This window comes from Phascolarctos cinereus, unplaced genomic scaffold (genome assembly GCF_003287225.1).
Source record: "Phascolarctos cinereus isolate Bilbo 61053 unplaced genomic scaffold, phaCin_HiC Scaffold_5;HRSCAF=322, whole genome shotgun sequence".
Lineage (NCBI taxonomy): Eukaryota > Metazoa > Chordata > Mammalia > Diprotodontia > Phascolarctidae > Phascolarctos > Phascolarctos cinereus.
Genome location: NW_027555958.1, coordinates 299,564,455 through 299,586,505, shown reverse-complemented (window position 1 = coordinate 299,586,505; position 22,051 = coordinate 299,564,455). Strand labels below are relative to the sequence as shown.

Genomic DNA, 22,051 nt, shown 5'->3' with positions numbered 1-22,051 from the left:
TCTCTATTACTAAAAGTATTCAAACAGAGGCTAGATGACTCCCCAGGATTATTATAACAGGGATTTCTAGGAGGTTCAACTAGATGATATTTGTAGCTCTATTCCACTCTAAGGTCCTACGAATCAGAACTTCTTGTTGTCCAGTCATTTCAGTCATGTCTGACTCTTCATGGCCCCATTTTGGGGTTTTCTTGGCAGTGGTTTGCCATTTCCTTCTCCAGCTCATTTTACAGATGAGGAAATTGAGGCCAACAAGGTGAAGTGATTTGCCCAGGGTCACACAGCTAGTAGGTGTCTGAGGTCAGATTTGAGTTCAGAAGATGTCTTTCTCAGTGCACTATGGCGCCACCTAGCGTCCTTTATTAGCAGCTTCCAATTCTTAGTCTGTCCTTCACTCTTACCTATTGAATTCCCATCCATCCTTTACAACTCAATTTAAATGCCAACTCCTCTAAAACATTTTCCCTCATCTCTCAGGTTGGTAACAATTTTCTCCCTCCGGGCTCACAGAGAATTTGCTTCTATATCTCTTTAATGCACTTATAATGCAGTACTCTGCGATCTGCAGCCTGGGCATCTGGTTACCCTACAAGATCCTTGGGGTAAGGACTCTGTCTTATCTAAGCTTTACAGTTCCACCACTAGCTAGCTCACAATGCTCTACACACAGTAGGCATTAAAGAAATGTTTGTTGTACTGTTATTGTTCAGTGGTGTCAGTCGTGTCCCACTCTTTGTGGCCCGATGTGGGGTTTTTTTAGCAGAGATACAGGAATGATTTGCCATTTCCTTCTCCAGCTCATTTTACAGGTGAGGAAACTGAGGCAAAAAGGGTGAAGTGACTTGCCCAGGGTCACACAGCTAGGAAGTGTCTGAGACCAGATTTTAACTCAGGAAGATGAGTCTTCCTGACTCCGGGCTTTGCACATGGAGTCCACTGTACCACCTAACTGCCTCATTGTATTGCAGAAGAGGGAAATATCAAAAGAACTTGATCCAGAGCCCCCAGAGAGTAAAATTCTTAATCAGGTTAAGGTATTCTGGCACACAATGCTTTTAATCAATGTTTACTGAGTTGAATGATGGGACAAGCTAGACCTGGCAACTGTAGTTTGGAAGTACTCCCTAGGTAAGTGAAACTGGGTCATTTTCTTTTATATTGCAACTTCTAATTATACACCCTCTTACCACAATCTGCTTCCTTTTCTTTCTCAAACATTGGTCCTCTAACTGGGTGTATTATATAGCACAGTGGAATGGCCACTGAACCTGGAGTCAAGAGGACCTGTGTTCAAATCCTGCCTCAGACAGTGGAATGACTTCGGGAAACATACTTAACTTCTCCTGGACTGTTTCCTCCTCTGTAAAATAAAGGGCCTCAGAGAGGGGGGTTGGACTCGATGGCCTCTAAGATCCCTTCCAGCCCTAAATCTATGATTATTTATGAATTTGTATACTCCCTTTCCCCTTGTGAACAAAACCTATTTTCTTGGTCTGGAGGGTATAGGATACAGGAGTGAGGGGGAAAAAGTGCTAGATGTGGACCACTAGGTGGCGCCACAGTGCACAGAGTGCCAGGCCTGGAGTCAGGAAGATTCATCTTCCTCAGTTCAAATCTGGCCTCAGACATTTACTAGCTGTGTGACCCTGGGCAAGTCACATTAGTCATGTGACCTGGGGCAAATATTTTTTAACCTCTTCTTGCCTCAGTCTTCTCATCTGTAAAATGAGGATAATAACAGCACCTACTTTTCCGGAGTATTATAAGGCCCAAATGAGATAATACATGTACATGTAAATCACTTCCCAAATGGTAAGCACTTAATCGTTGACTGATGGCTCACTGGGGAGGGAGAAGAGAAGAGATATAGCTAGAAGTAGAAGATATTAATACTTTTTAAAAATAGTACAAAGTATAAATCCTGATGCCAAGTGTAAAGTTCTGCTTGATCTGTTCCAATGAGGAAATAGAGTCTTTCAGAAGATAACAAAGATCCACAAGGCTTGAGGTCTCTGGGGCAGTAAGTATGGATCCTTCACACCCTGCCAGAAGTCAAAACTGAAGGCCCAGATACGGTGGGAGCCCTTAGAGCCCTTAAGACTTTGGATCTCAGCCTCCAAAGAGGCTAAAATGAATCAAAGAATTTCCAAATTGGAAGAATCCGAGAGTCTAACTTGTACCTGAAGCATGACTGCCCTCTAGAACGCCCTCCAGTGTGGACACCCAGCTTCTGTTCTGAACCGCCAATGACAGCCTTTATCAACTCCTGATAACAGTCCAACTCATTTCCAGATGTCTCTAATTGCTAATAATTTTTTCCTTTTTTGGACTTATTTTTGTTTTGACCGAGCATTTCATCAGTGTGAGAGAAACTCCCAGTGTTGAAACTCCCTCCATCAAGGCAAATCAGGGTCTCATCAGCAACTCTATAGCCTTAGAGAATCGACTTACTCTTTTCCGTTTATGTTAAAGCCCAAATATACATCCAAATACACCATCCATTGGTCCTACTTGTGTCTCTTGGGCCATACAAAACAAGTCTAATTTTTCTTCTACACAAAATCCTCATATAGTCATTCGTGTCAAATATCCAAGTGAACTATTGTTTGGGGAGTTATGGCATCTAGTCTCTTGTTTTCAGCTGTTTAAATCTGTTATTTCCCATTCTTTGTTTATCTTTGTGTCTATTGTACATATATTTGTATATATTGTAATATGTTTACATTTATCTTTGTTTTATTTCTTGTTTCAACTAGACTATAAACTCCCTGAGGACAGGCAATGGACCATATTCATTTCCTCAGGGAAGCTCTGTATATAGTAAGCACTCAGTTAAAACATGGTGATTCAATGTATTCACAAGTATTGAAATCCTCTGATACTTGTGAGATACTTCCTTAGGTCCACTAAGTGGCTGTGTGTCTTCTGGGAATAAAAATTTAATTGAACGTGGGATGGACAATTTCATGAGATTTTTTTAAAATCACATAACATATCACAGAGCCAAACAGGCATGTTTTAGGATTATCTGACATTGTGGGCTTGTTAATTCTCTGGGTCACCTGTATTCACATTGATAATTGGGAGCTAGCTAACTGTTCCAAAGATAACCAATTAGAGACTTCCCATTTCTACTTTATTCACTCATTCCCATGTTTCTCATACACTTCTCCCCTCCAAGAGCAAACTCTCCATAGGCTAACCTCCATTCCTCATATTGTATGAGGCTCTCAGGAAACTCCCTTGAACAACCATGAGAAATTCATAGAGCCATAGCTCCCCTAGTATAATAGCCACCCTGGCATCTCCCCTTCCTTACCTTGGACTTGGTAGAACCACAGTTGATAGAATCTGTAGGCAAGAGACAAAAAGAAAAATGGAGGTTGGGTAGGGGAGAGGCAGAGAAGGTGAGGGAGGGAAGAGAGCACACTTTGGGAATATAATCCCTCTCTTCAGTGGCTTCAGAAACCAGAGAACTGCCTATTTAAGGAAGAGATGTCAGACACCGCTTCCTTTCAAAATAGGAACTGACATCAAGCTTTGGGCCCATAGGCATTACATGACCTCAGTCATTTCATTTACTCTATGGTGAAGGGAGAGTATCAGTGGGGTCTCTTCTTTCCCGCCTCCCACCCCTGTGTTAATATGAAGCATTGGAGCAGAAAGGCAAACAAGTCAGACCGAAACCACACAAACCACAAAATGGTGAAACACACAGATCACAGATGTCCTAGATACATGGAGACCAGAGTGGGAGGAGGGGGAATAGAGGAAGGGAAGGGAGGTGAGAAGATGTTTGTTCTTCCCCCAACCTCACCTCCCCCACCCCCAGCCTGGGAGAATGGGCCATACAGGGCTGGTTAGTCAAAGGGGACGGGAAACAAATTGAGTGAGTTAGAGGAGGTAGGATCGAGGGAAGCCCTCACTGGAAGCCCAACTAGGGGGTTTGGTTTCTTCTTTTCAAGTGAAAGGGAAGGGCATGATAATCAAGGCTATATAACTTTGTACTTGGCCTGACCTCTGGGGACCTCATTCTGTCGGTCTAAAATGGGGCTGAGGACTCATAGGGTGGAGAGGCTACAGAAGATGATTGTCATGGTTACTTTTTCTTTCCACAGGACTCAAGTGGAGGCAATAACAGTGACTGTGGGTTTGGGTGAAGGTTGGGGCCCCAGTTAATCCACACTTCCTGGCAAGCAGGTTAGGCCTCTTCTCCCTGACACCACCCCTCTCCACCCACCTCCAGACAGTGAGAAGAGCAATGATGAGCTGACCACACAGTGACAAGCACAGGTAGAGAGTTAGTAGTGGGTGATTAGAAGAAACGGGGGGGGGGGGGGGGGCCTTCCCTTCACACCCCTCCTCAAATCTACCCTTTCTAAGCATACAAGTCAACTTCTGAGTGAACCCTCCTTTCAGGCATCTCTTTATACCCCTACCTAAGGTTGTCTTCTTGGGAGACACAGTCTAGCGTCCAATGAACTCCGAGGGCTGGGGATGTCAGTGGCCCAAATCAGAGAAACATGTCATTGACTGGGCTTGTTTTTCATATTCTTTCAAGTCATGGGGGGGGGAAGCACGTAGGAGTGTGTGTGTGGGTGTGGGTGGGTGGGTGGGTAGGCCTGTGCTGGTGGGTGAAAATTATGAACTGTAGAGAAGGCCAGAGTCAGAACACACTCCTTCCATGAGGCTCTGACTTAGCTCTGTGTCTGTGTGTATGTAACCCCACCCCTCCTACCCTCATCACTGCCTCCACAATGACCTTAAACATTACTATCTAGTCTATTTGGCATCTCCCCGTCCCTGTCTTCTTATAATCACCCACGAGGGTTAGTATCCAAGACAGCTGAGAAACCACACACTGTACCCTTTAAATCTCCAACAGGTCCGCTGGAGGAAAAAGGAGAGGGAGAACAGAGGAGCAGGAAGAGAAAGAGAGAAAAGGGAGAAGAAAGAAGAGGAAAGGGCAGAGAGAGAACAGGTAAAGAGAAGAGAGGAAAGGAGAGAGATCAGAAAGACAGAGAAAGCAGAGATGGGTGTAAGGAGAGAACAGAAGAAATATTAAAAAAGAGAAATAGTGCCCAGGGGCCAAGGGGACATGCGTACAAGCCAGAATTAAAGGAAATTAAAGGCTCAGAAAAGAAACCAGGGAAAGAACCCAATTCCTGGGGTTGGGGGGAGGTGGGGAGCACTGGGCCAAGCTGGTTCCACCCCAGGTGGGAGGGGATGGTCTCTTCACCCAACTCCTCCCTCCACCTTAGCTGCTGCATGCAAGGGTGGGAGTAGGGCACTGTCAGGGGGACAGGAGGGGAAGCAGGGAGCCCAGGAAAGGAGCTGCGATGGGTTGGGACTAGTAGAGATTCCCCGACCATACCCAAAGGATCACTCACCTGAACCTGCCTCTCCTGGGGGCACCGTCCTGCCAATGTTGGGCAGTAGGTACTCTATATTGGGCACTGATTGGGATTCCTTTTCATCAACTGGAGTCTGTAAACAGAGAGCCATCAGCCTGAGCCAAGATTGTCATCCCCCTTCCCATCAGGAGCTCCCTGAGGGAGAGCAGCTGGTCCCATTATAAGACTGAGGGCAGGGACACTTCCTCCCATCTAACTGGGAGTTCCCTCAGGGCAAGATCTGTGTCTTCCCAGAAGGACAGGAAGCTCCCTGAGAGCAGGGACTGAGTCTCTGTCATCAGATTGAGAGCTCCTCAGGACAAAGACAAGTCTCCTTTTCAATTCCCTTCCTCCTTCATCCCTACCCATGAAGTGCCCAACATTGAACTCTGGTGACACTTCCTTATACCCTCTCCATCTACCATGTGTTTTGATGTCTTCTGTGATGTTATCCTCCTAACTCCACTCAGGGGCACTCTCCTCCTCCCCAAAAGCCCTCAGAATCACTTACTCTTTCTCCCTTTTCTTCATCATCACTGAAGAACCAGTCCGACTGCAGAGAAAACAAGGTGGGGAGGGGGGTTACATTGGGGCAGGAGGTGTATTCTGAAAACAGATAAATAAATATGCCCCCAGTTCCACCCTCCAGCTCATAAAATGGCTTGACTCATAGGGTAAACCGAGACACAAGAAGAAGTCAGTAAGGAGAGAGAGAGAGAGAGAGAGATCTCAAAATCTCCGAGCTGGAGGATATCTTAAAAGGCCATTTAGGGTCTAGTCCAGGTCCTCCCTGAAATGTGATACAGTGCATTGGTTGGTTTTTGTCCTTCATCTTTGGAGAGGACCAAAATGACATCACTGTGTTGGGGTCAAGGTACAGTGTGTCTGGCTGTGGCTGATCAGACCAATACAAGCTCAGAAGACTTTACCGCAGGTCAGGCACAAATGGTCCGCATGAACATTTGGAGTGGAGATGGCTCACATTTCTTTTGAGCTACTGCAATTCTGCTTCACTCATCATTTACATGCTGCTGTAAAGCTCTGTAACCTGCCTGACAAATGGTCATCTAACCTCCGCCTGAACAACTCCAGTGACAGAGAGCTAACCAACTACCAACACAGCCCATTTCATTTTAGGACAGCTCTAATTATTAAGAAATTCTTTATAAGAGGCCCAAATCTCCATCTCTCTAGCCCTAGTCCTAACTCTGTGTCCTCATCCTAGTCCTAACTCTTAAGCAAAAGAAATCTAACATCTTTTCTGAAGTTATTATTCTTCGAATACTTGGATAGCTATCATGTCCCTCCACGTTCTTCAAATCAAATGTCTGGCTCCACCCATACAACACTGTGTCCCTGGCTATCCTTTCCAGTATTGATTGCACCTTTTTTTCATACCCCTCCCACTGTCCAGTCCATCCCCCACCCCCTCCCCAAGCACTGGTCCTGGAAGAAGAGTCAGAAGACTCTTTCTCTACCTCAAACACTCCAATCACTCCTCCTTTGAGGTTAACACTATCCACATTTATCACCCAATCCAGATCCTGGTGGCTACTGTGTGCTAGCCCCCAAACATTCTCCCTTCTTTCTTAAAGAGTTCAGTGCCTTGCTCACAGTCTCCTCTACCCCAACTCCTGTCCTTCTCCTAGGGACTTAAACTTACACGTCAGTGTTTCCTCAAATATCCTAATTTCCCAATTTCTCAACCTACTCAGTTCTCATACCTATTCTTCCACTTCAACTCCTTTTCAATGGACATGGTCATACTTCTAACTTTGCTGTCATCCAGAAGTGCAGCAATTTTCTATCATGAACTCTGAAATGCCTTTATCCTATCAGAATCTCCTATTATTCCATCACTCTCTATTCCTGACTTCTCCTAAATCATTCCCAACTTAGCTTCAATCCCTCGCCCCTCAGTACTTTTTCCCAGGCTCTCGCTCTTTCCCTTCTAATCAAGACCACTTGGTGAACTAGTTCTCCTACATGCTATTGAAGCCCTTGCCACTTTCTTCTATTGCCACTCCAATTGATCAAACCACAACCTGGATTATTTCCACCACCCACCTTCTCCATCACAATTCACATGCTGCTGAATGGAACTGAAAGAAGTTATACAACTGTGCTGACTGGGCCCATTGCAAATATATGTCATCTGCTCTTAATTGGGGCTTTATTGCAGCAAGTCAATCTGTCTGCTTCTCCCAAATTGATTCCTTGCACCACTCACTACAGAAATTATTACAAAACTTTTTTTTATCTTCAAATCTCCAACAGCAACCTTTTCCCCTGACTTCTCATCTGAGGACCTTGCATCCTATTATATTGAGAAAATCAAGGTCATTTCCTTGAATTCTCTCAACTCATTTATAACATAATCCCTTGACATTGTTCTCTACTATCTCTTCCTTTACTCAAGTCTCCCTAAAGAGGTGGCCTTGTTCCTCTGTATTTACCCCTACAGGGGATCTCGTCCCCTCTCATCTTCTCCAGCATATTGCTTCCACTATCCCCCCTTCTCTCTCTCTAATCTTCAGTCTCTCCCTATCAACTGAGTGCTTCTCTGCTGCCTACATTCCCAAGACTCCCCATCTTAAAAAAAAAAAAACCCACTTAATAGATTCTTCCAGTTCTACTAGCCCTCATTCTACATCTCTCCTCCCTTTCTCAGCCAAATTGCTTTAAAAAGCTTTTTACACTTGTTACCTCTACTTCCTCTCTACTTCCTCTCTTCTAAACCCTCTGGGTTCTGACATCATCATTCAACTGAAACTGCTCATTCCAAAGTTACCAGTGATCTTGTAATTGCCAAATCTATGACCTTTTCTTAATCTTATTCCTTCTTGACCTCTCTGCAGCACATGACACTATTGACTACCTTCTCAGGGTTTTCATGACACTGCTGTGGCTCCCTCCCTCTCCTTCCCCTTCCTCTTCCCCCCTTCTCTGTCTCTCTCTGTTTCTGTCTTTCTGTCTCTCATTTTCTTCTCTCTCCCTCTTTTCCTTCCTCTCCCTCCTCTCTCTCTCTCTCTCTCTCTCTCTCTCTCTCTCTCTCTCTCTCTCTCTCTCTCTCTCGTCTCTCTCTCTCTCTGTCTCTCTCTCCTTCACCTCCCCTCCCTCCCTCTCTGTCTCTCTCCTTTCCCTCTCTCCCTTCTCTGTCTCTGTCTGTCTCTGTCTCTCTCTTTTTCCTCTCTCCCCTCCCCTTTCTCTCTCTTTCCTTCCCTCCCTCTCTCCTCCCTCCTTCCCTCTCTCTCTCCTTCTCTCTGTCTCTCTCTCCCTCTGTCTCTGTCTCTCTTTTTCCTCTCTCTCCTCTCCTTTCTCTCTCTCTCCTTCCTTCCCTCTCTCTCCTCCCTCCTCCCTCTCTCTCTCCCCTTCTCTCTGTCTCTCTCTCCTTTCCCCCTCCCCCTTCTTTTCCTCTCTCTCCCTTCCTCTCTCTTCCCTCCCCTCTCCCCCTTCTCTCTCTCTCCTCCTCTCTCTCCTCTCTCTCTCTCTCTCTCTCTCTCTCTCTCTCTCTCCCTCCCCTCTCTCTCATTCCCCACCTCCCCCCCCTTCTTCCCCTCTCCTACCTGTCTGACCACTCATTTCATTCTGCTTTGCTGTTTCATCATTCATGTCACACCCACTAACTGTGGCTGTAGCCTAAGGCTCTGCTCTGGGCCCTCTTATCTTTTTTCCTCTATATTCATCAGTTCCCATGGGTTCAATTATCATCTTTCTGCAAATGATTCATAGATCCAGCCCCAGCTTTTCCTCAGCTCTGTCCCAAATCACCAACTGCCTAATGAATCTTTCTAACTGGATGTTCTGTAGGCATCTCAGATGCAACATTTCCAAAACCGAGCTCATTATCCTCCCTCCTAAATCCACCCCTCTTCCAAACTTTCCCATTTCTGTCAAGAACATCCAGTCCCCCAGGTTCACAAACTCCGTGTCATCCCCGACTCCTCCCTCACCCCATATGTCCAATCAGTTGCCAAATCTTGTCATTTCTATCAACACAACATCTCTCTTTGCTGCCAGCACTCTAAGGACCATGGGGCTTCTCCATCTGACTTGCAGCTGAAGCCTTCTCTATTTCTATTAAAATATAGCTCCTTGAGAACAGAAGGCTTACCTTTCTATTTGTACCCCTGGTTTTGGCCCAATGATTTTCACACAGTAAGTGCTTGATACATGCCTTTTCTTTCATTCACTTATTCATTTCTCCTATCTGCCTCCCTTCTCCCATCCCCATAGTCACTGTCCTAGTTCAGATTCTCATCATAGTCTCCAAACTGGTCCCTCTGTCTCAAGCCTCTCTTGACTCCAACCATCCTCCACACTGGCACCAAAATTATTTTCCTAAATCACAAGTATGAGCATGTCACTCCACACTTAAAAAGACTCCAGCAGCTGTCAATCATCTCTAGGATCAAATATTTGTTGTGGAGTCATTTTAGTCGTGTCTGACTCTTTGTGACCCCATTTGGGGTTTTCTTGGCAAAGATACTGGAGGTGTTTGCCATTTTCTTCTCATTTTATAGATGAGGAAACTGAGGCAAACAGGGTGAAGTGACTACCCAGGGTCACACAACTAGTGTCTGAGGCCAGATTTGAACTCAGGAAGATGAGTCGTCCTGATTCCAAGCCCAGTGCTCTATGCACCATGCCACTTAGCTGCCCTTAGGATCAAATATTAGCTCCTCTATTTGGCATTTAAAGCTCTTCACAGCCTGGCTGTATATTGCCTTTCCAACCATATTGCTCCCTTTCTTTACTTTTCAATTCATCTGTACACACCCTGCTACTCACATACAATATCCTAAAATGCTTTCCCTTACCACCTCCTTCCCCTGGAATTCCTGGCTTCCTTACAGGCTTATCTTATCACACACCAGTTCTGCATAGGATCTCCCCAGCTGCTGCTGTCTTCCCCTCCCAGGTTACCTTATACTTGCTTTGCATGCATATTTTATATACTTATAGATGTGCCCGTTGCCTCCCCAATAGAATGTAAGATCCCTGAGGGCAGGGACTGTCTCACTTTTGTATTTGCCATCTCTGGAGCCCAGTGTAGTGCCTGGCACACAGCAGATACTCAACAAATAGCTGCTGATTGATTGGCAGAGGCAGCAAAGACTTGGATTCAAATACTGCCTCTGAGACATACCAGCTCTGTCACCATGAAGGAGTCACATAACCTTTTAAACATCTCAAGCTAGATGGTACAGGGGAGACAAGCTGGATTTGGAATTTCCAGACCCAAGTTCTAATCCTGCCTCAGATGATGACTTAGCTGTGGGATCTGGGCAAGTCACTTAACCTCTGTTTCCTTATCTGCAAAATGGGGATAATAATAGCACCTACCTCACAAGGTTGTCATGAGGATCAAATGTGATAACATATGTAGCTCTGCAAACCTTAAGGCACTATGTAAATACTACCTCAGGCCTCTCTCCAAAATGTTAAAATTACAGAAGACAAAAATGCAGGAATAAAGGGCAGCTAGGTGGCACAGTGGATAAAGGACCAGCCCTGGAGTCAGGAGGACCTGAGTTCAAATCCAGCCTCAGACACTTGACACTTACTAGCTGTGTGACCCTGGGCAAGTCACTTAACCCCATTGCCTAGCCAAAAAAAAATGCAGGAATAGCCACACCTTTGTTTCCCACACAATGAAATCACATATTAAATGTCTTCCCCCTTTCCAATCCATCCTCCCCTCAGCTATCAAAGTAATTTTCCTGAAGCTCAGATCTGATCATGTCACCACCCTCACCCCCTACTCAACAAATTCTAATGGCTCCTTCATGGTGACAGAGCTGGTATGTCTCAGAGGCAGGGATCAAAAATAAACTCCTCCATTCATTCTGAAGGTTTACAACCTGACTTCTTTCCACCTTTCCACTCTTCTTCTGCATTACTTTCTTTCTCACACTCTTCAGTCCAGCCATATTGGCTTATTTGATGCCCTGCACACTTCATACCTTTGAAATGGCTGTACCCCAGACCTGGAATGTTCTCGCTCCTCACCTCTGCCTCCTGGAATCCCCAGGCTTCTCTCAAGACTCAGCTCAAGTTGGACTTTCTGAATGAAGCCTTTCCTGATCCCTGCTCCTAGAGTACTCCCTCCCATAAGCACCCTGTACTCAGGGGAGCGAGGTGGCACAGGGGACAGAGTTCAAATCTGGCCTCAGACACAGACTAGCTATGTGATCCTGGACAAGTCACTTAACCCTGTTTGCCTCAGTTTCCTCACCTGTAAAATGAGCTGGAGAAGGAAATGGCAAACCTCTCCAGTATCTCTGCCCAAAAAAGCCCCAAAAGGGGTCACAAAGAGTGGGATAAGAAAACAACTTCATTTTCTGTATATTATATATCTATTTGTTATATATGTGTTGTCCACCTCATTAGAATATAAGTTCCTGGAAGGTAGGAATTGCAAACACTTTTGTCTTTGTATCATAAGTGCTTAGTACTGAGGGACAATGGATAGAGGGACCTGGAGTCAGGGCTGTTGAGAGGATAAAATGAGATATTTGGAAAGTGCTTTGCAAAACTTTAGAGTGATGGGGCAGCTAGGTGGCGCAGTGGATAGAGCACTGGCCCTGAAGTCAGGAGGACCTGAGTTCAAATCCGACCTCAGACCAAACACTTGACACTTACTAGCTGTGTGACCCTGGGCAAGTCACTTAACCCCAACTGCCTAAAAAAAAAGAAACTTTAGAGTGATACAGAAATGCTAATGATGATGGCAATGGCAATGAGGATGATGATGGGCACATAATAGCTGTTTAGTAAATACTAGTGTGTTGATTGAAATTGTTAGATTTCCAATCCTGAGTCTGTCAGCTCAGCCCAGGTATCATGTTGACAGAGTACTAGAGTCAGGAGACCTGGGTTTGAATCCCAGCTCATGTGTTTGCTATATATATTATCACAGACAGGATGCTCAACCTCACTGCACCTCATTTTCCTCATCTACAAAATGGGGATCATAATATTTACACCATCTACCTCCAAGGGTTATTGTGAGGAAATTACTTTGCAAACCTAATGAAAGATACTGACAGTCACATTGTGTCAACCTCATGGAATATTATCAAGTCAGATCAATGAGCATTTATTAAGAGCCCATTGTGTGCCAGGGGATACTAAGGACTAGGTATACAAAGAAAGGCAAAAAAACAAACAAACAAACAAAAAAACAATCCCTACCTCAAGGAGATCACAGTCTTATAGGGCTAATGAGAATAATTATTATCTAATATGTTAGATAGGCATCCCAACTTATTTTCATCTTTAAATCTAATAATCATTCTATTTATTTCACCTCACTGAAGCCAAAGTTAGAGCCCTGCTGCACTCCACTAGAGACCTCTTTTCCAGGTTAGCAATGTTTCATTAAACAATACTCTTTGGGTCCATTGGTTAACCAGTTCTAAGCCTACCTAACTGTATTACTATCTAGTCTATTCATAGCTATCTATCTTGTCCACAAGGATACTGTGAGAGATTCTGCCAAGTGTCATAATAACAAATTTATACACTAATGACTAACTGATACATTTCTTTGAGCTACCAGCCTAGGAAATGATAGTTCTGACTGTGTTACTCCTCAGCTCAAGGAGTTTCAGTAGCTCCCTATTGCTTCCAGAATAAAACACAAACTTTTTTGTTTGGCATTTAAAGCCCTCCAAAATCTCACTGCAACCTATCCTTCCATGCTGAAATCACATTACTGCCCTTCATGCATTCTTCATACATTCCAGCTAAACTGGTCACAATTTTCCTTCTGCAATCTCAGTGCTTTTGTATAGGCTGTCTGCCAGCCCTGGAATGCTCTCCCTTCTGACCTCTGCATCTTGGACTCCTGTTGTTCAGTCATTTTACAGTTCAACTCTTCATGACCCCATTTGGGATTTTCTTGGCAAAGATACTGGAGTGGTTTCATTTCCTTCTCCAGCTCATTTTTACAGATAAGGAAACTGAAGCAGACAGTGTTAAGCAACTTGCCCAAGGTCATACAACTAGTAAGTGTCTGAGGCTAGATTTGAACTCCAGTCTTCCTGATTCCAGGTCTGGCATTCCATCCACTATGCCACCCAGACCTGATTTAATTGGCACAAGGAACTCTCAGAGGGGAAACTCTCCCTACCACTACACGTCAACATATTCTCTGCAACTTCTAGTTTTAAAGAGTTGCCTAGAGAACTGAAAAGTTCAGTGACTTGCCCAAGGTCACACAGTCAGAAGGCATCAGAAGCAGGGCTTGAATCCAGGCCTTCCTGGTTCAGAAGGCAGCTCTTTCTCCACTACACCAAGCTGCCTAGTGGCCGTTCTATTCCCCATAGATCAATTAATTAGAATCACCACCAGCTCCAAGGGAGATAATAGAGTTCATTCTTATCCTACTCTGCAGAAGAGGAAACTTGGGCTCCCTTATTTTGCTCAAAGATCAGAAACTCTGAGAGTTTCCCCCCTCCTTCACGGATTCTTTTGTGAAGGCAAACTAGGCCATCTTTTACCTCAGTTCCGACCTAGCCTTGAACCACTGAATGGGTGTTGCCTCAGACAAACTGAGACCTGGGAAAGACCTTGGCTTAAAAAGGCCAAGGTCTCCTATTGCATTCTGGGCCATCTCCGGTCATCCTGACCTATGTTTTGCCACTGGACTCCAACAACTCTGGAGCTGATGACAGCACAGCTCTGCCTCACTTAAATCCAATTCACTTTCTTCTTTTTTTTGGGGGGGGGTTAAGTGACTTGCCCCGGGGTCACACAGCTAGTAAGTGTTATGTGTCTGAGGTCAGACTTGAACTCAGGTCCTCCTGACTCTAGGGCTGGTGCTCTATCCACTGCACCACCTAGCTGCCCCTCCAATTCACTTTCAAGCCAAGACACCACCCTCCTGATATCACCGGTTCTCTTCGAGAACAAAGGAACAACAGTCTCTCAAAGACACTATCATCCTTCCGGTCTCCCAGATTTGTAATGTCAGCTTTATCCCTGAGCCTTCACCCTTCCTTGCCCTACATGTTGCCATTTCTACCTTCACACCATTTCTTGAATCCAATCCCTTATCTCCCCTCACAGGTCCTCATCACTTGCCTATATTGCTGCAACACCCTCCCAATTATTCCACCTGCCTCATCATCCCTTGCATTCTGAGATGCAGCCAAATTAATCTTTGATCTGTTCCTCACTCATAACATTCCATCTCTCATCTCCAAGCCTTTGCACTGGCCCTCCCTCCTGCCTGGAATGCATCCTTTCCTCACCTCCTCCTCACGGAGTCCTTCTCTTCCTTTAAAATGCAGCTCAGGAACTTTCCTGATCTCCCCCCCAACTGCTAACGCTTTCACCCTCCCAAACTACCTTTTATTTCTTTTCAACTTTATGTTTATCTGTATATATTTCTATATATACTTGTCTCCCCAATTAAAATGTAAATTAATTACAAGTAAGGTTTGCTTCATCCTTTGTACTTACATCTCTGTTATACAGTAGGTGTTTAATAAAAAAACCGTCAATTTGTTGAGTAAAGTGACTCACGTTAAAAAGTTTTCAGTCTCTAATATGGAAATACGTTTTACGTGATCACACATATATGACCTATATCAAATTGTTCATTGTTTTAGGAATAGAGGAGGGGAGGGAGGGAGAAAAATTTGGAACTCAAAATTTTATAAAAATAAATATTAAAAATTATCTTTACATATACTTGGAAAAAATAAAATACTATTTTAAAAAACAGTTTTTGGTCTCCAAATACACTCAGACTAGCAGGGAAGGCAGTGCACAACCAGGAATGAGCTGGGGATGGGTAGAGAGAGTAGAGGGAAGAAATGAGTTAGAAATTATATACTTGAAGGAGCTCACTGAGATCTGATTAACTACCCACAGGTAGGCTGGTTCTTTCATTGGGGGGTGGGGATCAGAGCCAGCCCTGGGGCTCCTCCACCAGGGATAAGTTTCTCACCCTCACAGAGTTAAAAGTCCCCATTCCCCACTGATGGTATCCTCACCCAAATGTGGCCTATTGTTCATGGTGAGAATATAGGTGGCTTGGTATAACTCACCCCTACTACTGGAAAAACAAGTCAGAGAGTAGGTGAGCACTGGTGGTGGGCAATAGCAGGAGTATTTGAATTCCAGTCCTACCATAGGGGGAGCTAGGTGGCACAGTGGATAGAATGCCGAGCCTGGAATCAGGAAGACCTGGATCCAAATCTGGCCTCAGACACTTACTAGGTGTGTGACCCTGGGCAAGTCCCTCAGTTCTGCTTAGCTTAGCTCCCTTATGCATCAAATGAGCTGGAGAAGGAAATGGTAAACCACTCTAGTGTCTCTGCCAAGAAAACTGCAAATGGGGTCATGAAGAGTTGGACATGACCGAAAGGACTGAACAACGACAAACAACCTGCCCTGAAGTTCATAAAAGTACAGCATGTGTCACGTAGAGGTAAGTCCAGGCTGTGGCTGGGCAGGATCCCCACATATCCTAACAGGCACATACGACCTGACATGGGATGTTTCTCCGATTTAGGAATGGAACAGAATTGGGATTATCTAGGAAATCTAGGCTGCATGGTCACCATAGCTGGGGTAAATACACACAAAGCAGGGTCTACTTACATGCTGGATTAGCGTCTCTACGATCTTGTACCGGTCAGGCATGTGAGTCACCATATCTGTCATGTTGTCTTCAGATGTTCTCACCAGCGTGGGCCCAAATACCAGTGCAAGGTTACGGGGCTCCATCTTGGGAAGGGAGGGAAAGTAAATGACGGTCAATGATTTCTACTCTTTCTCCTCTAACCCATTCCCAAAGGTCTTCAATCTTCCCTCTTTCTGGCTCTGTCCACATCCCACAGAGCTCCCTCTCTCTTAGGCACCCCCATCTACAACTCCCCCTGTCTCCCCCGGTATGAGTCTCACTTGCTTCGTGGGCTCCATAATGGGGCAGCCCCAGTTAGTTAGAAACATTTACCAGCACTGTACTAAGAAATAGGCACAGAAAGTCAAGTCAAGTCAACAAGCATTGATTAAGTGCCTACTGTGGACCCGGCACTGGGCTAAGTGTTTGAGGAACAAAGACAAAATAACAACATGACAACTCTCAAAGAGCTCCCATTCTAATAGGGGAGAATAACGTATCATACACATATAATACAAATGGAAGTATACATGTGAATAAAAGCATGTAATCCGCAAGCCTATTCCATACAAGATGGACTTAAGAAAAGAGAAAGAGGTTAAATGGTAGATAGGACTTCCCAGTTGTTTGGAGCAGGAAACCCTGAAAGGGACAAGTGAAAGCAGCCCTGACTGTACTTTAAAAATTGGAGGAAGTCCTATTCTACCCAGAGCCAAGCGAGAGAGGCCAACAATCGATTGGGCTAAGACAATTCAGTAGGAAGTATTGTGGCTAAGTGCAAGGACAGACTCCTAGCAAGGATTGATGGGAAACCCTAAGAGGCTCTGAGGTCTCCATCTCAAGAGACCAGAAGACAGCCCTCTCAGGCTAGGTAAAGGGCTGGACTTCATAGAGGCACAAGGCCTTGACCTCTAGAGGTGTAAAGGGAATTTCTGGTAGGGGTGGGGGAGGTGGTACTTTCATTTTTATAAGCTGGCTTATTAGAATCCCAGGGGGAATCCTGGCTGCTGCTTCTTCTATACCTTGTTCTTCTCTGAGTGATCAGCAATTGTTTTCAGGTGGCCCACAAGGAATTTGAGCGTTTCATAGTAGTGACCAGGAAGGTCCCGGATCTAGGAGAGAAGAAGGAAAAAACAGGGACTAGGGCTATGTCAGCTTCTTCTAATCTGTCCACAATCCCCTTCTACAGTGTTCCCTTCAGGGCTTCTACAACATTACTTAGCCCCATACACACTCCTAAGTTCTTTACTCTCTCTGAATGTATCCTCTGACCTATATGCTGCCCCCAATCTGTTCAGAAAACTGAACTCCCCTGAAGTCAGTGTGACATAATGGGTAAAATGATAGATAGGAAACTCTAGGTTCAAATCCTGCCTGAGACACTTATTCACTGTGTTACCTTGGGCAAATCAGACTTGGTTTCCTTATCTGTAAGATGGTGATACTAAGAGTACCTACCTCACAAGGTTATTGTAAGATAATACATGTAATGTATTGTGCAAACTAGTGACAAAGATAGGTCTTCTTGAGGGTAAATGCTAGGCCTCCCCCACGAGACTGGGAGTTCCCAAGAGCAGATACTGAGTCTTCTTTCTCCTTATCTCCTCCTTCCCCTCTTTCCCTAGTCTTTGTGATTTGTTGGTTCAGAAGCAGGGAAGTAGTGGTAAAAGGAGGGATGGGAGCCATGGCCACACCTGAAGAATTTTGTGAAGAATGATCCCCTAGAACCACTGGATTTTAGAAGGAAACTAGAGACCATCCAGTCCAGCTCCTTCAATTTACAGTGAAGGAAACCAAGTGGAGAAGTCTAACGTCACATATTAAGTTAAAGGCAGAACCAAGACAAAAACCCAGACCTCTTGATTCCCAATGAAGGAATACTGGCTCTTCTTCCTACAACATATCTGTTCCCCTCCCTTTCCAAATAATCCCTCTCTTTCCATACCAGTTTCCGCAGCGTTTTCATTCTCTCTCTGGAGTCTTCAATCCTATTGGCCTCAATGAAGTCATTGTATTTATCTGTAAAAATACACAAGTCCCCATTGTTGAAACTAGTGATGTTCCAGGGGGTTTTAATCTTTTTGTGTGTCAAGGACCCCTTGGGCTGTCTGGTGAAGCCTGTAAACCCCTTCTCAGGATGATGCTCTTAGATGAATGAAATAAAATACACAGGATTGCAAAGGGAACCAATTATACTGAAATACAATTATCAAAATATCAAGAAAACAAGTTCATAGATGCTAGATTTTAAAAAATAACTCTGCCCACCCATGGTTAATATCATTGAGGAAATCACTTGCTGGACTGAGAATAGGAGGGATGGTTATGGGTATCCATTTTTGGGTGTGTTCATTATCATAAATACCATTGTACTGCCATTCATGGCACTCTCTGATCTATCATTGTTTGTACTCAAATATCCCTTGTGTCTATATGGCCAAGAGAGAAAAAAGCTAATGGACAGTGCTTAGAAGGGAGTACCCACTTATCTCAGAAATCAAAATTCAGCAGGGTAGAGGGAGAAGGTTATCTAGACATCAGTCCTCTAAGGCCTCATGGGGCTCCCCTGAAGAACCAGCAACTGTCAGACCAGTACAGGAGGATGGAGCCTCTCAGAGACGCAGGAAGTTGGCTCACTCTTAGGCCTTCCACTCAAAAGGGGCTTGTAGCTTAGACAGAAACATTTCTTCTCCATTCCCCCTACAGCCACTTACCATCAGTAAACAAAGGCTCTGGCAGTTTTCTGAAGAATGACTTGAGGAGACTGCTGATGACATTGAGGTCTTGCCAACGCTAGGAAGCAAAGGAGAGAGTCAGGAAGTCCCTCACAAGCCCAACAAAGCCCCTAACTCCCCCTCCCTCCACTTCAGCCCAATGAGAGAGCAGCTCCAGGGCTGTGACCACAGTATCTTTTGAGTAAACATTTTCAAGCAATTCAACTCAATAGCTAGTAGGTTCCAAATGCATACATAGCACCATATTGGGTGCTGGAGGATATAAGACTTTATTATCATTATTATTATTATTATTATTATTATTATTATTATTATTATTGTCCTCATAATCATCATAGAACTTATAGTCCAGAAGGGGCATGGCACATCCATAAATAACTTTGATGAGAAAATAAATGCAACAAGAATTCAAGAAAGAACAATAACAAAAAAAAAATATAAGAGGAAGGCTTGGGAATGCTGATGACTGAGTTTTTCCTCAAAGAAAATATATGAGAAGGCAGCTCCCTTCCCTTCTTGGCAGAAGTGGGAGATTATGGATATGGAACACTGCATATGTAATCAAGTTGGCCCCGACTCTTGCGTTGGTTAATTTTACTAAGCTGCTTTTTCTCTTACTTTTTTATTCTTTGTTCTAAGAGACAGCTCAATGGGTAGGGGAGGAGGAGTGACAAATTGGAAAACGAAGGTGAGGCACAAATTACAGATGTGAATAAAATTATTTTTAAATGCATAAGTGCACAACAGATGCAAAAAAAGCATTAGGTAAGGTCTGAGGGGGCAAAGGTCATTATTAACTGAATTATTAAGTCAATTGAAGAGGAGGTGAGTAGGGAATAGAGATGACAGAGGCTTCCTGGATAAGGAGGTGGCATTTACTTGGGCTTCAAAGAATGGACAGTAATTGAACAGGTCAGAGAAGGGGAGGAAAGGGAAAGGATGCTAGGTACAGGGAGCTGGCCATGAAGGTGGGGAAAAGTGAGGGGACACAGTGAACTAGGGGATGGTCAGGTTTGGCTAGAGTGAGTGTAGAGTAGTCTAGAGTAAAGTAGTAGGCAGCTAGGTGGCACAGTGGATAGAGTACCAGGCCTCAAGTCAGGAAGGCTCACCTTCCTGAGTTCAAATCTGGCCTCAGACACTTACTAGCTGTGTGACCCTGGGTAAGTGACTTAGCCCCATTTGCCTCAGTTTCCTCATCTGTAAAATAAACTGGAGAAGGAAATGGCAAACCACTCCAGTATCTTTGCCAAGGAAACTATCAAATGGGGTCACAAAGAGTTAGAAATGATTGAAACAACTGGACAGCAACAAGAATAGGCTGGCTTTTCACTGTACCCTGTCGGTTCCCTGCACTTCCTTGCCTCCGTGACCTGTTCTCTATGCCTGGAATGTCCTCTCCTCTTTCGCCCCACCTGTTGAAATCTTGTCCATCATTTGTAACCCAGCTCTAATGCTGCCTCCTCCCTAAACCCTTCTGATCTTTCCCCACATTCCTCAATATCATTTTGTACCTAACTTATCATGCATTCCTTTTTGCTATAGTTACAGAGTGCACCCTGGGCTTAGAGCCAAGAGGCCCCAGTTTGAATGGCTCTGCTACTCTGTAGTAGCTGTGTGACTCTGGGAAAGCCCTCTAACTCCTCTGTGCCTGCTTCCCCATCTATGGAAAAGGGATCAAGGTTCCATAGATTTCTGAGCCGAAAGGAAGCTTAGAGGCTCCAACCTCATCTTTTTACAGAAGAGGAAACTGAGGCCCAGAGAGATGGCAACTATCCCAAGGTCATGGAGGTAGGAAGTAAAAGAGATAGAGTTCAGACCCTGGTCCTCTGACCCTAAGGCAGTGGTTTCTCCCCTGAGCCATCCTGCTTGGTAACATTTATATATCATCTACCTCAAAGGACCATTGCTAAAGGAATGCTTTATGTGCCTTAAAGAGAGATTTCAATTTGAGATATTATGAGGCAATGCTGACAAAGGCCCTAACACTGGCCCTCCCCACTTACTGCCCATGGGACCTTAAGCACCTCTCTGGGCCTCCGTTATCCCATCTAAAGGACGCGATGTCCCCTAGGATCCTTTGCAACTCTAGATGTATGTATGTATCAGAATGCCCCAACCAAACCATATTCTCCTTGTCATCAGGGTCTTGACCTTATGTAAACTTTTCATCTCCTCCATGGTCTGACACAGTGCTCTACATGCAGTAAATACTTAACAAATGGGAGAATCTGGGCGATTCTAAGCAGCTAGAAATTAGACTTGCAGTCAAGAAGATCTGAGTTAGAATCCTGTGTCAGATACTTACAAGCTGAGTGACTCTGAGCAAGTCTCTTAGCCCAAGATTCCTCATCTGTAAAATGGGGATAATAGGAGCACTTACCTCCCAGAGTCGTTGTGGGGCTAAAACTAGACAGCATGTGTAAAGTGCTTTGCACACCTTAAGGCACTATAAATGCCAGCTACTATTAATTATTAATTCTACCTTCACCTCTTTAGCATCTATCTTTGTTTCTCTACTCAAAGGGCCACAATCTTGGTTCCATTCTTCATCAACTTTCACATGGTTGTTTATGTTGTTCAATTATTTCCGTCGTGTCTGACTCTCCACGACCCCATTTGGGGTTTTCTTTGGCAAAGCTACTGGAGTGGTTTGCCATTTCCTTCTCCAGCTCATTTGACAGATGAGGAAACTGAGGCAAACAGGGCTAAGTGACTTGCCCAGGGTCACACAGCTAGAAAGTGTCTGAGGCCAGATTTGAACTCAGGAGGATGAGTTTAAATTTGGGACCTGCCCAAATGGACAATACAATAAACTCCTAATTGGTCTCCCTGCACTCAAGTCTAGCCTTTTTTCAATCCACCCTCCACTCGGCTGCCAAAGGAATAGTCCTGAAGCACAGGTTTGACTGTGCCACTGTTACTCAATAAACCCTAAGGGCTCCCTGTTATGCCTAGGATCAAATGCAAACTGGCCTCCTCACTGTTCCTCACACGTAGCACTTCATCTCCAGTCTCTGTGTCCCTTGTCTCCTTGTCTTTGTTTGACCAGTTTGGCATTTAAAATCCTTTACAACCTAACACCATCCTACCTCTCTGAGTTTTCTTATACATTTCTCCACTTCCCACACTCTTTAATCTAGTCAAACTGGCCTCGTCATTCCCCAAAACAGACACTCCATTTCCTAACTCCACATTTTCACTCAAACTGCCCCCATTCCCTGCCTAGAATGCACCTGATCCTCACCTTTGCCTTCTCAGAATCTCTGGTTTCCTTCAAAGCTCAG

The 22,051-nt window shown here is 44.6% G+C and overlaps 1 protein-coding gene across 1 annotated transcript in view; it reads right to left on the bottom strand.

Moving 5' to 3' along the window:
- The window catches only part of ARHGAP23 (Rho GTPase activating protein 23), a 110,433-nt gene that overhangs the window by 8,200 nt on the left and 80,182 nt on the right, over window positions 1-22,051 (bottom strand). Inside the window, 7 exon segments of the mRNA XM_020997491.2 lie at window positions 3,320-3,351; window positions 5,391-5,487; window positions 5,905-5,946; window positions 16,011-16,136; window positions 17,055-17,144; window positions 17,978-18,051; window positions 18,747-18,825. Coding sequence (XP_020853150.2) covers window positions 3,320-3,351; window positions 5,391-5,487; window positions 5,905-5,946; window positions 16,011-16,136; window positions 17,055-17,144; window positions 17,978-18,051; window positions 18,747-18,825 — 540 coding nt within the window.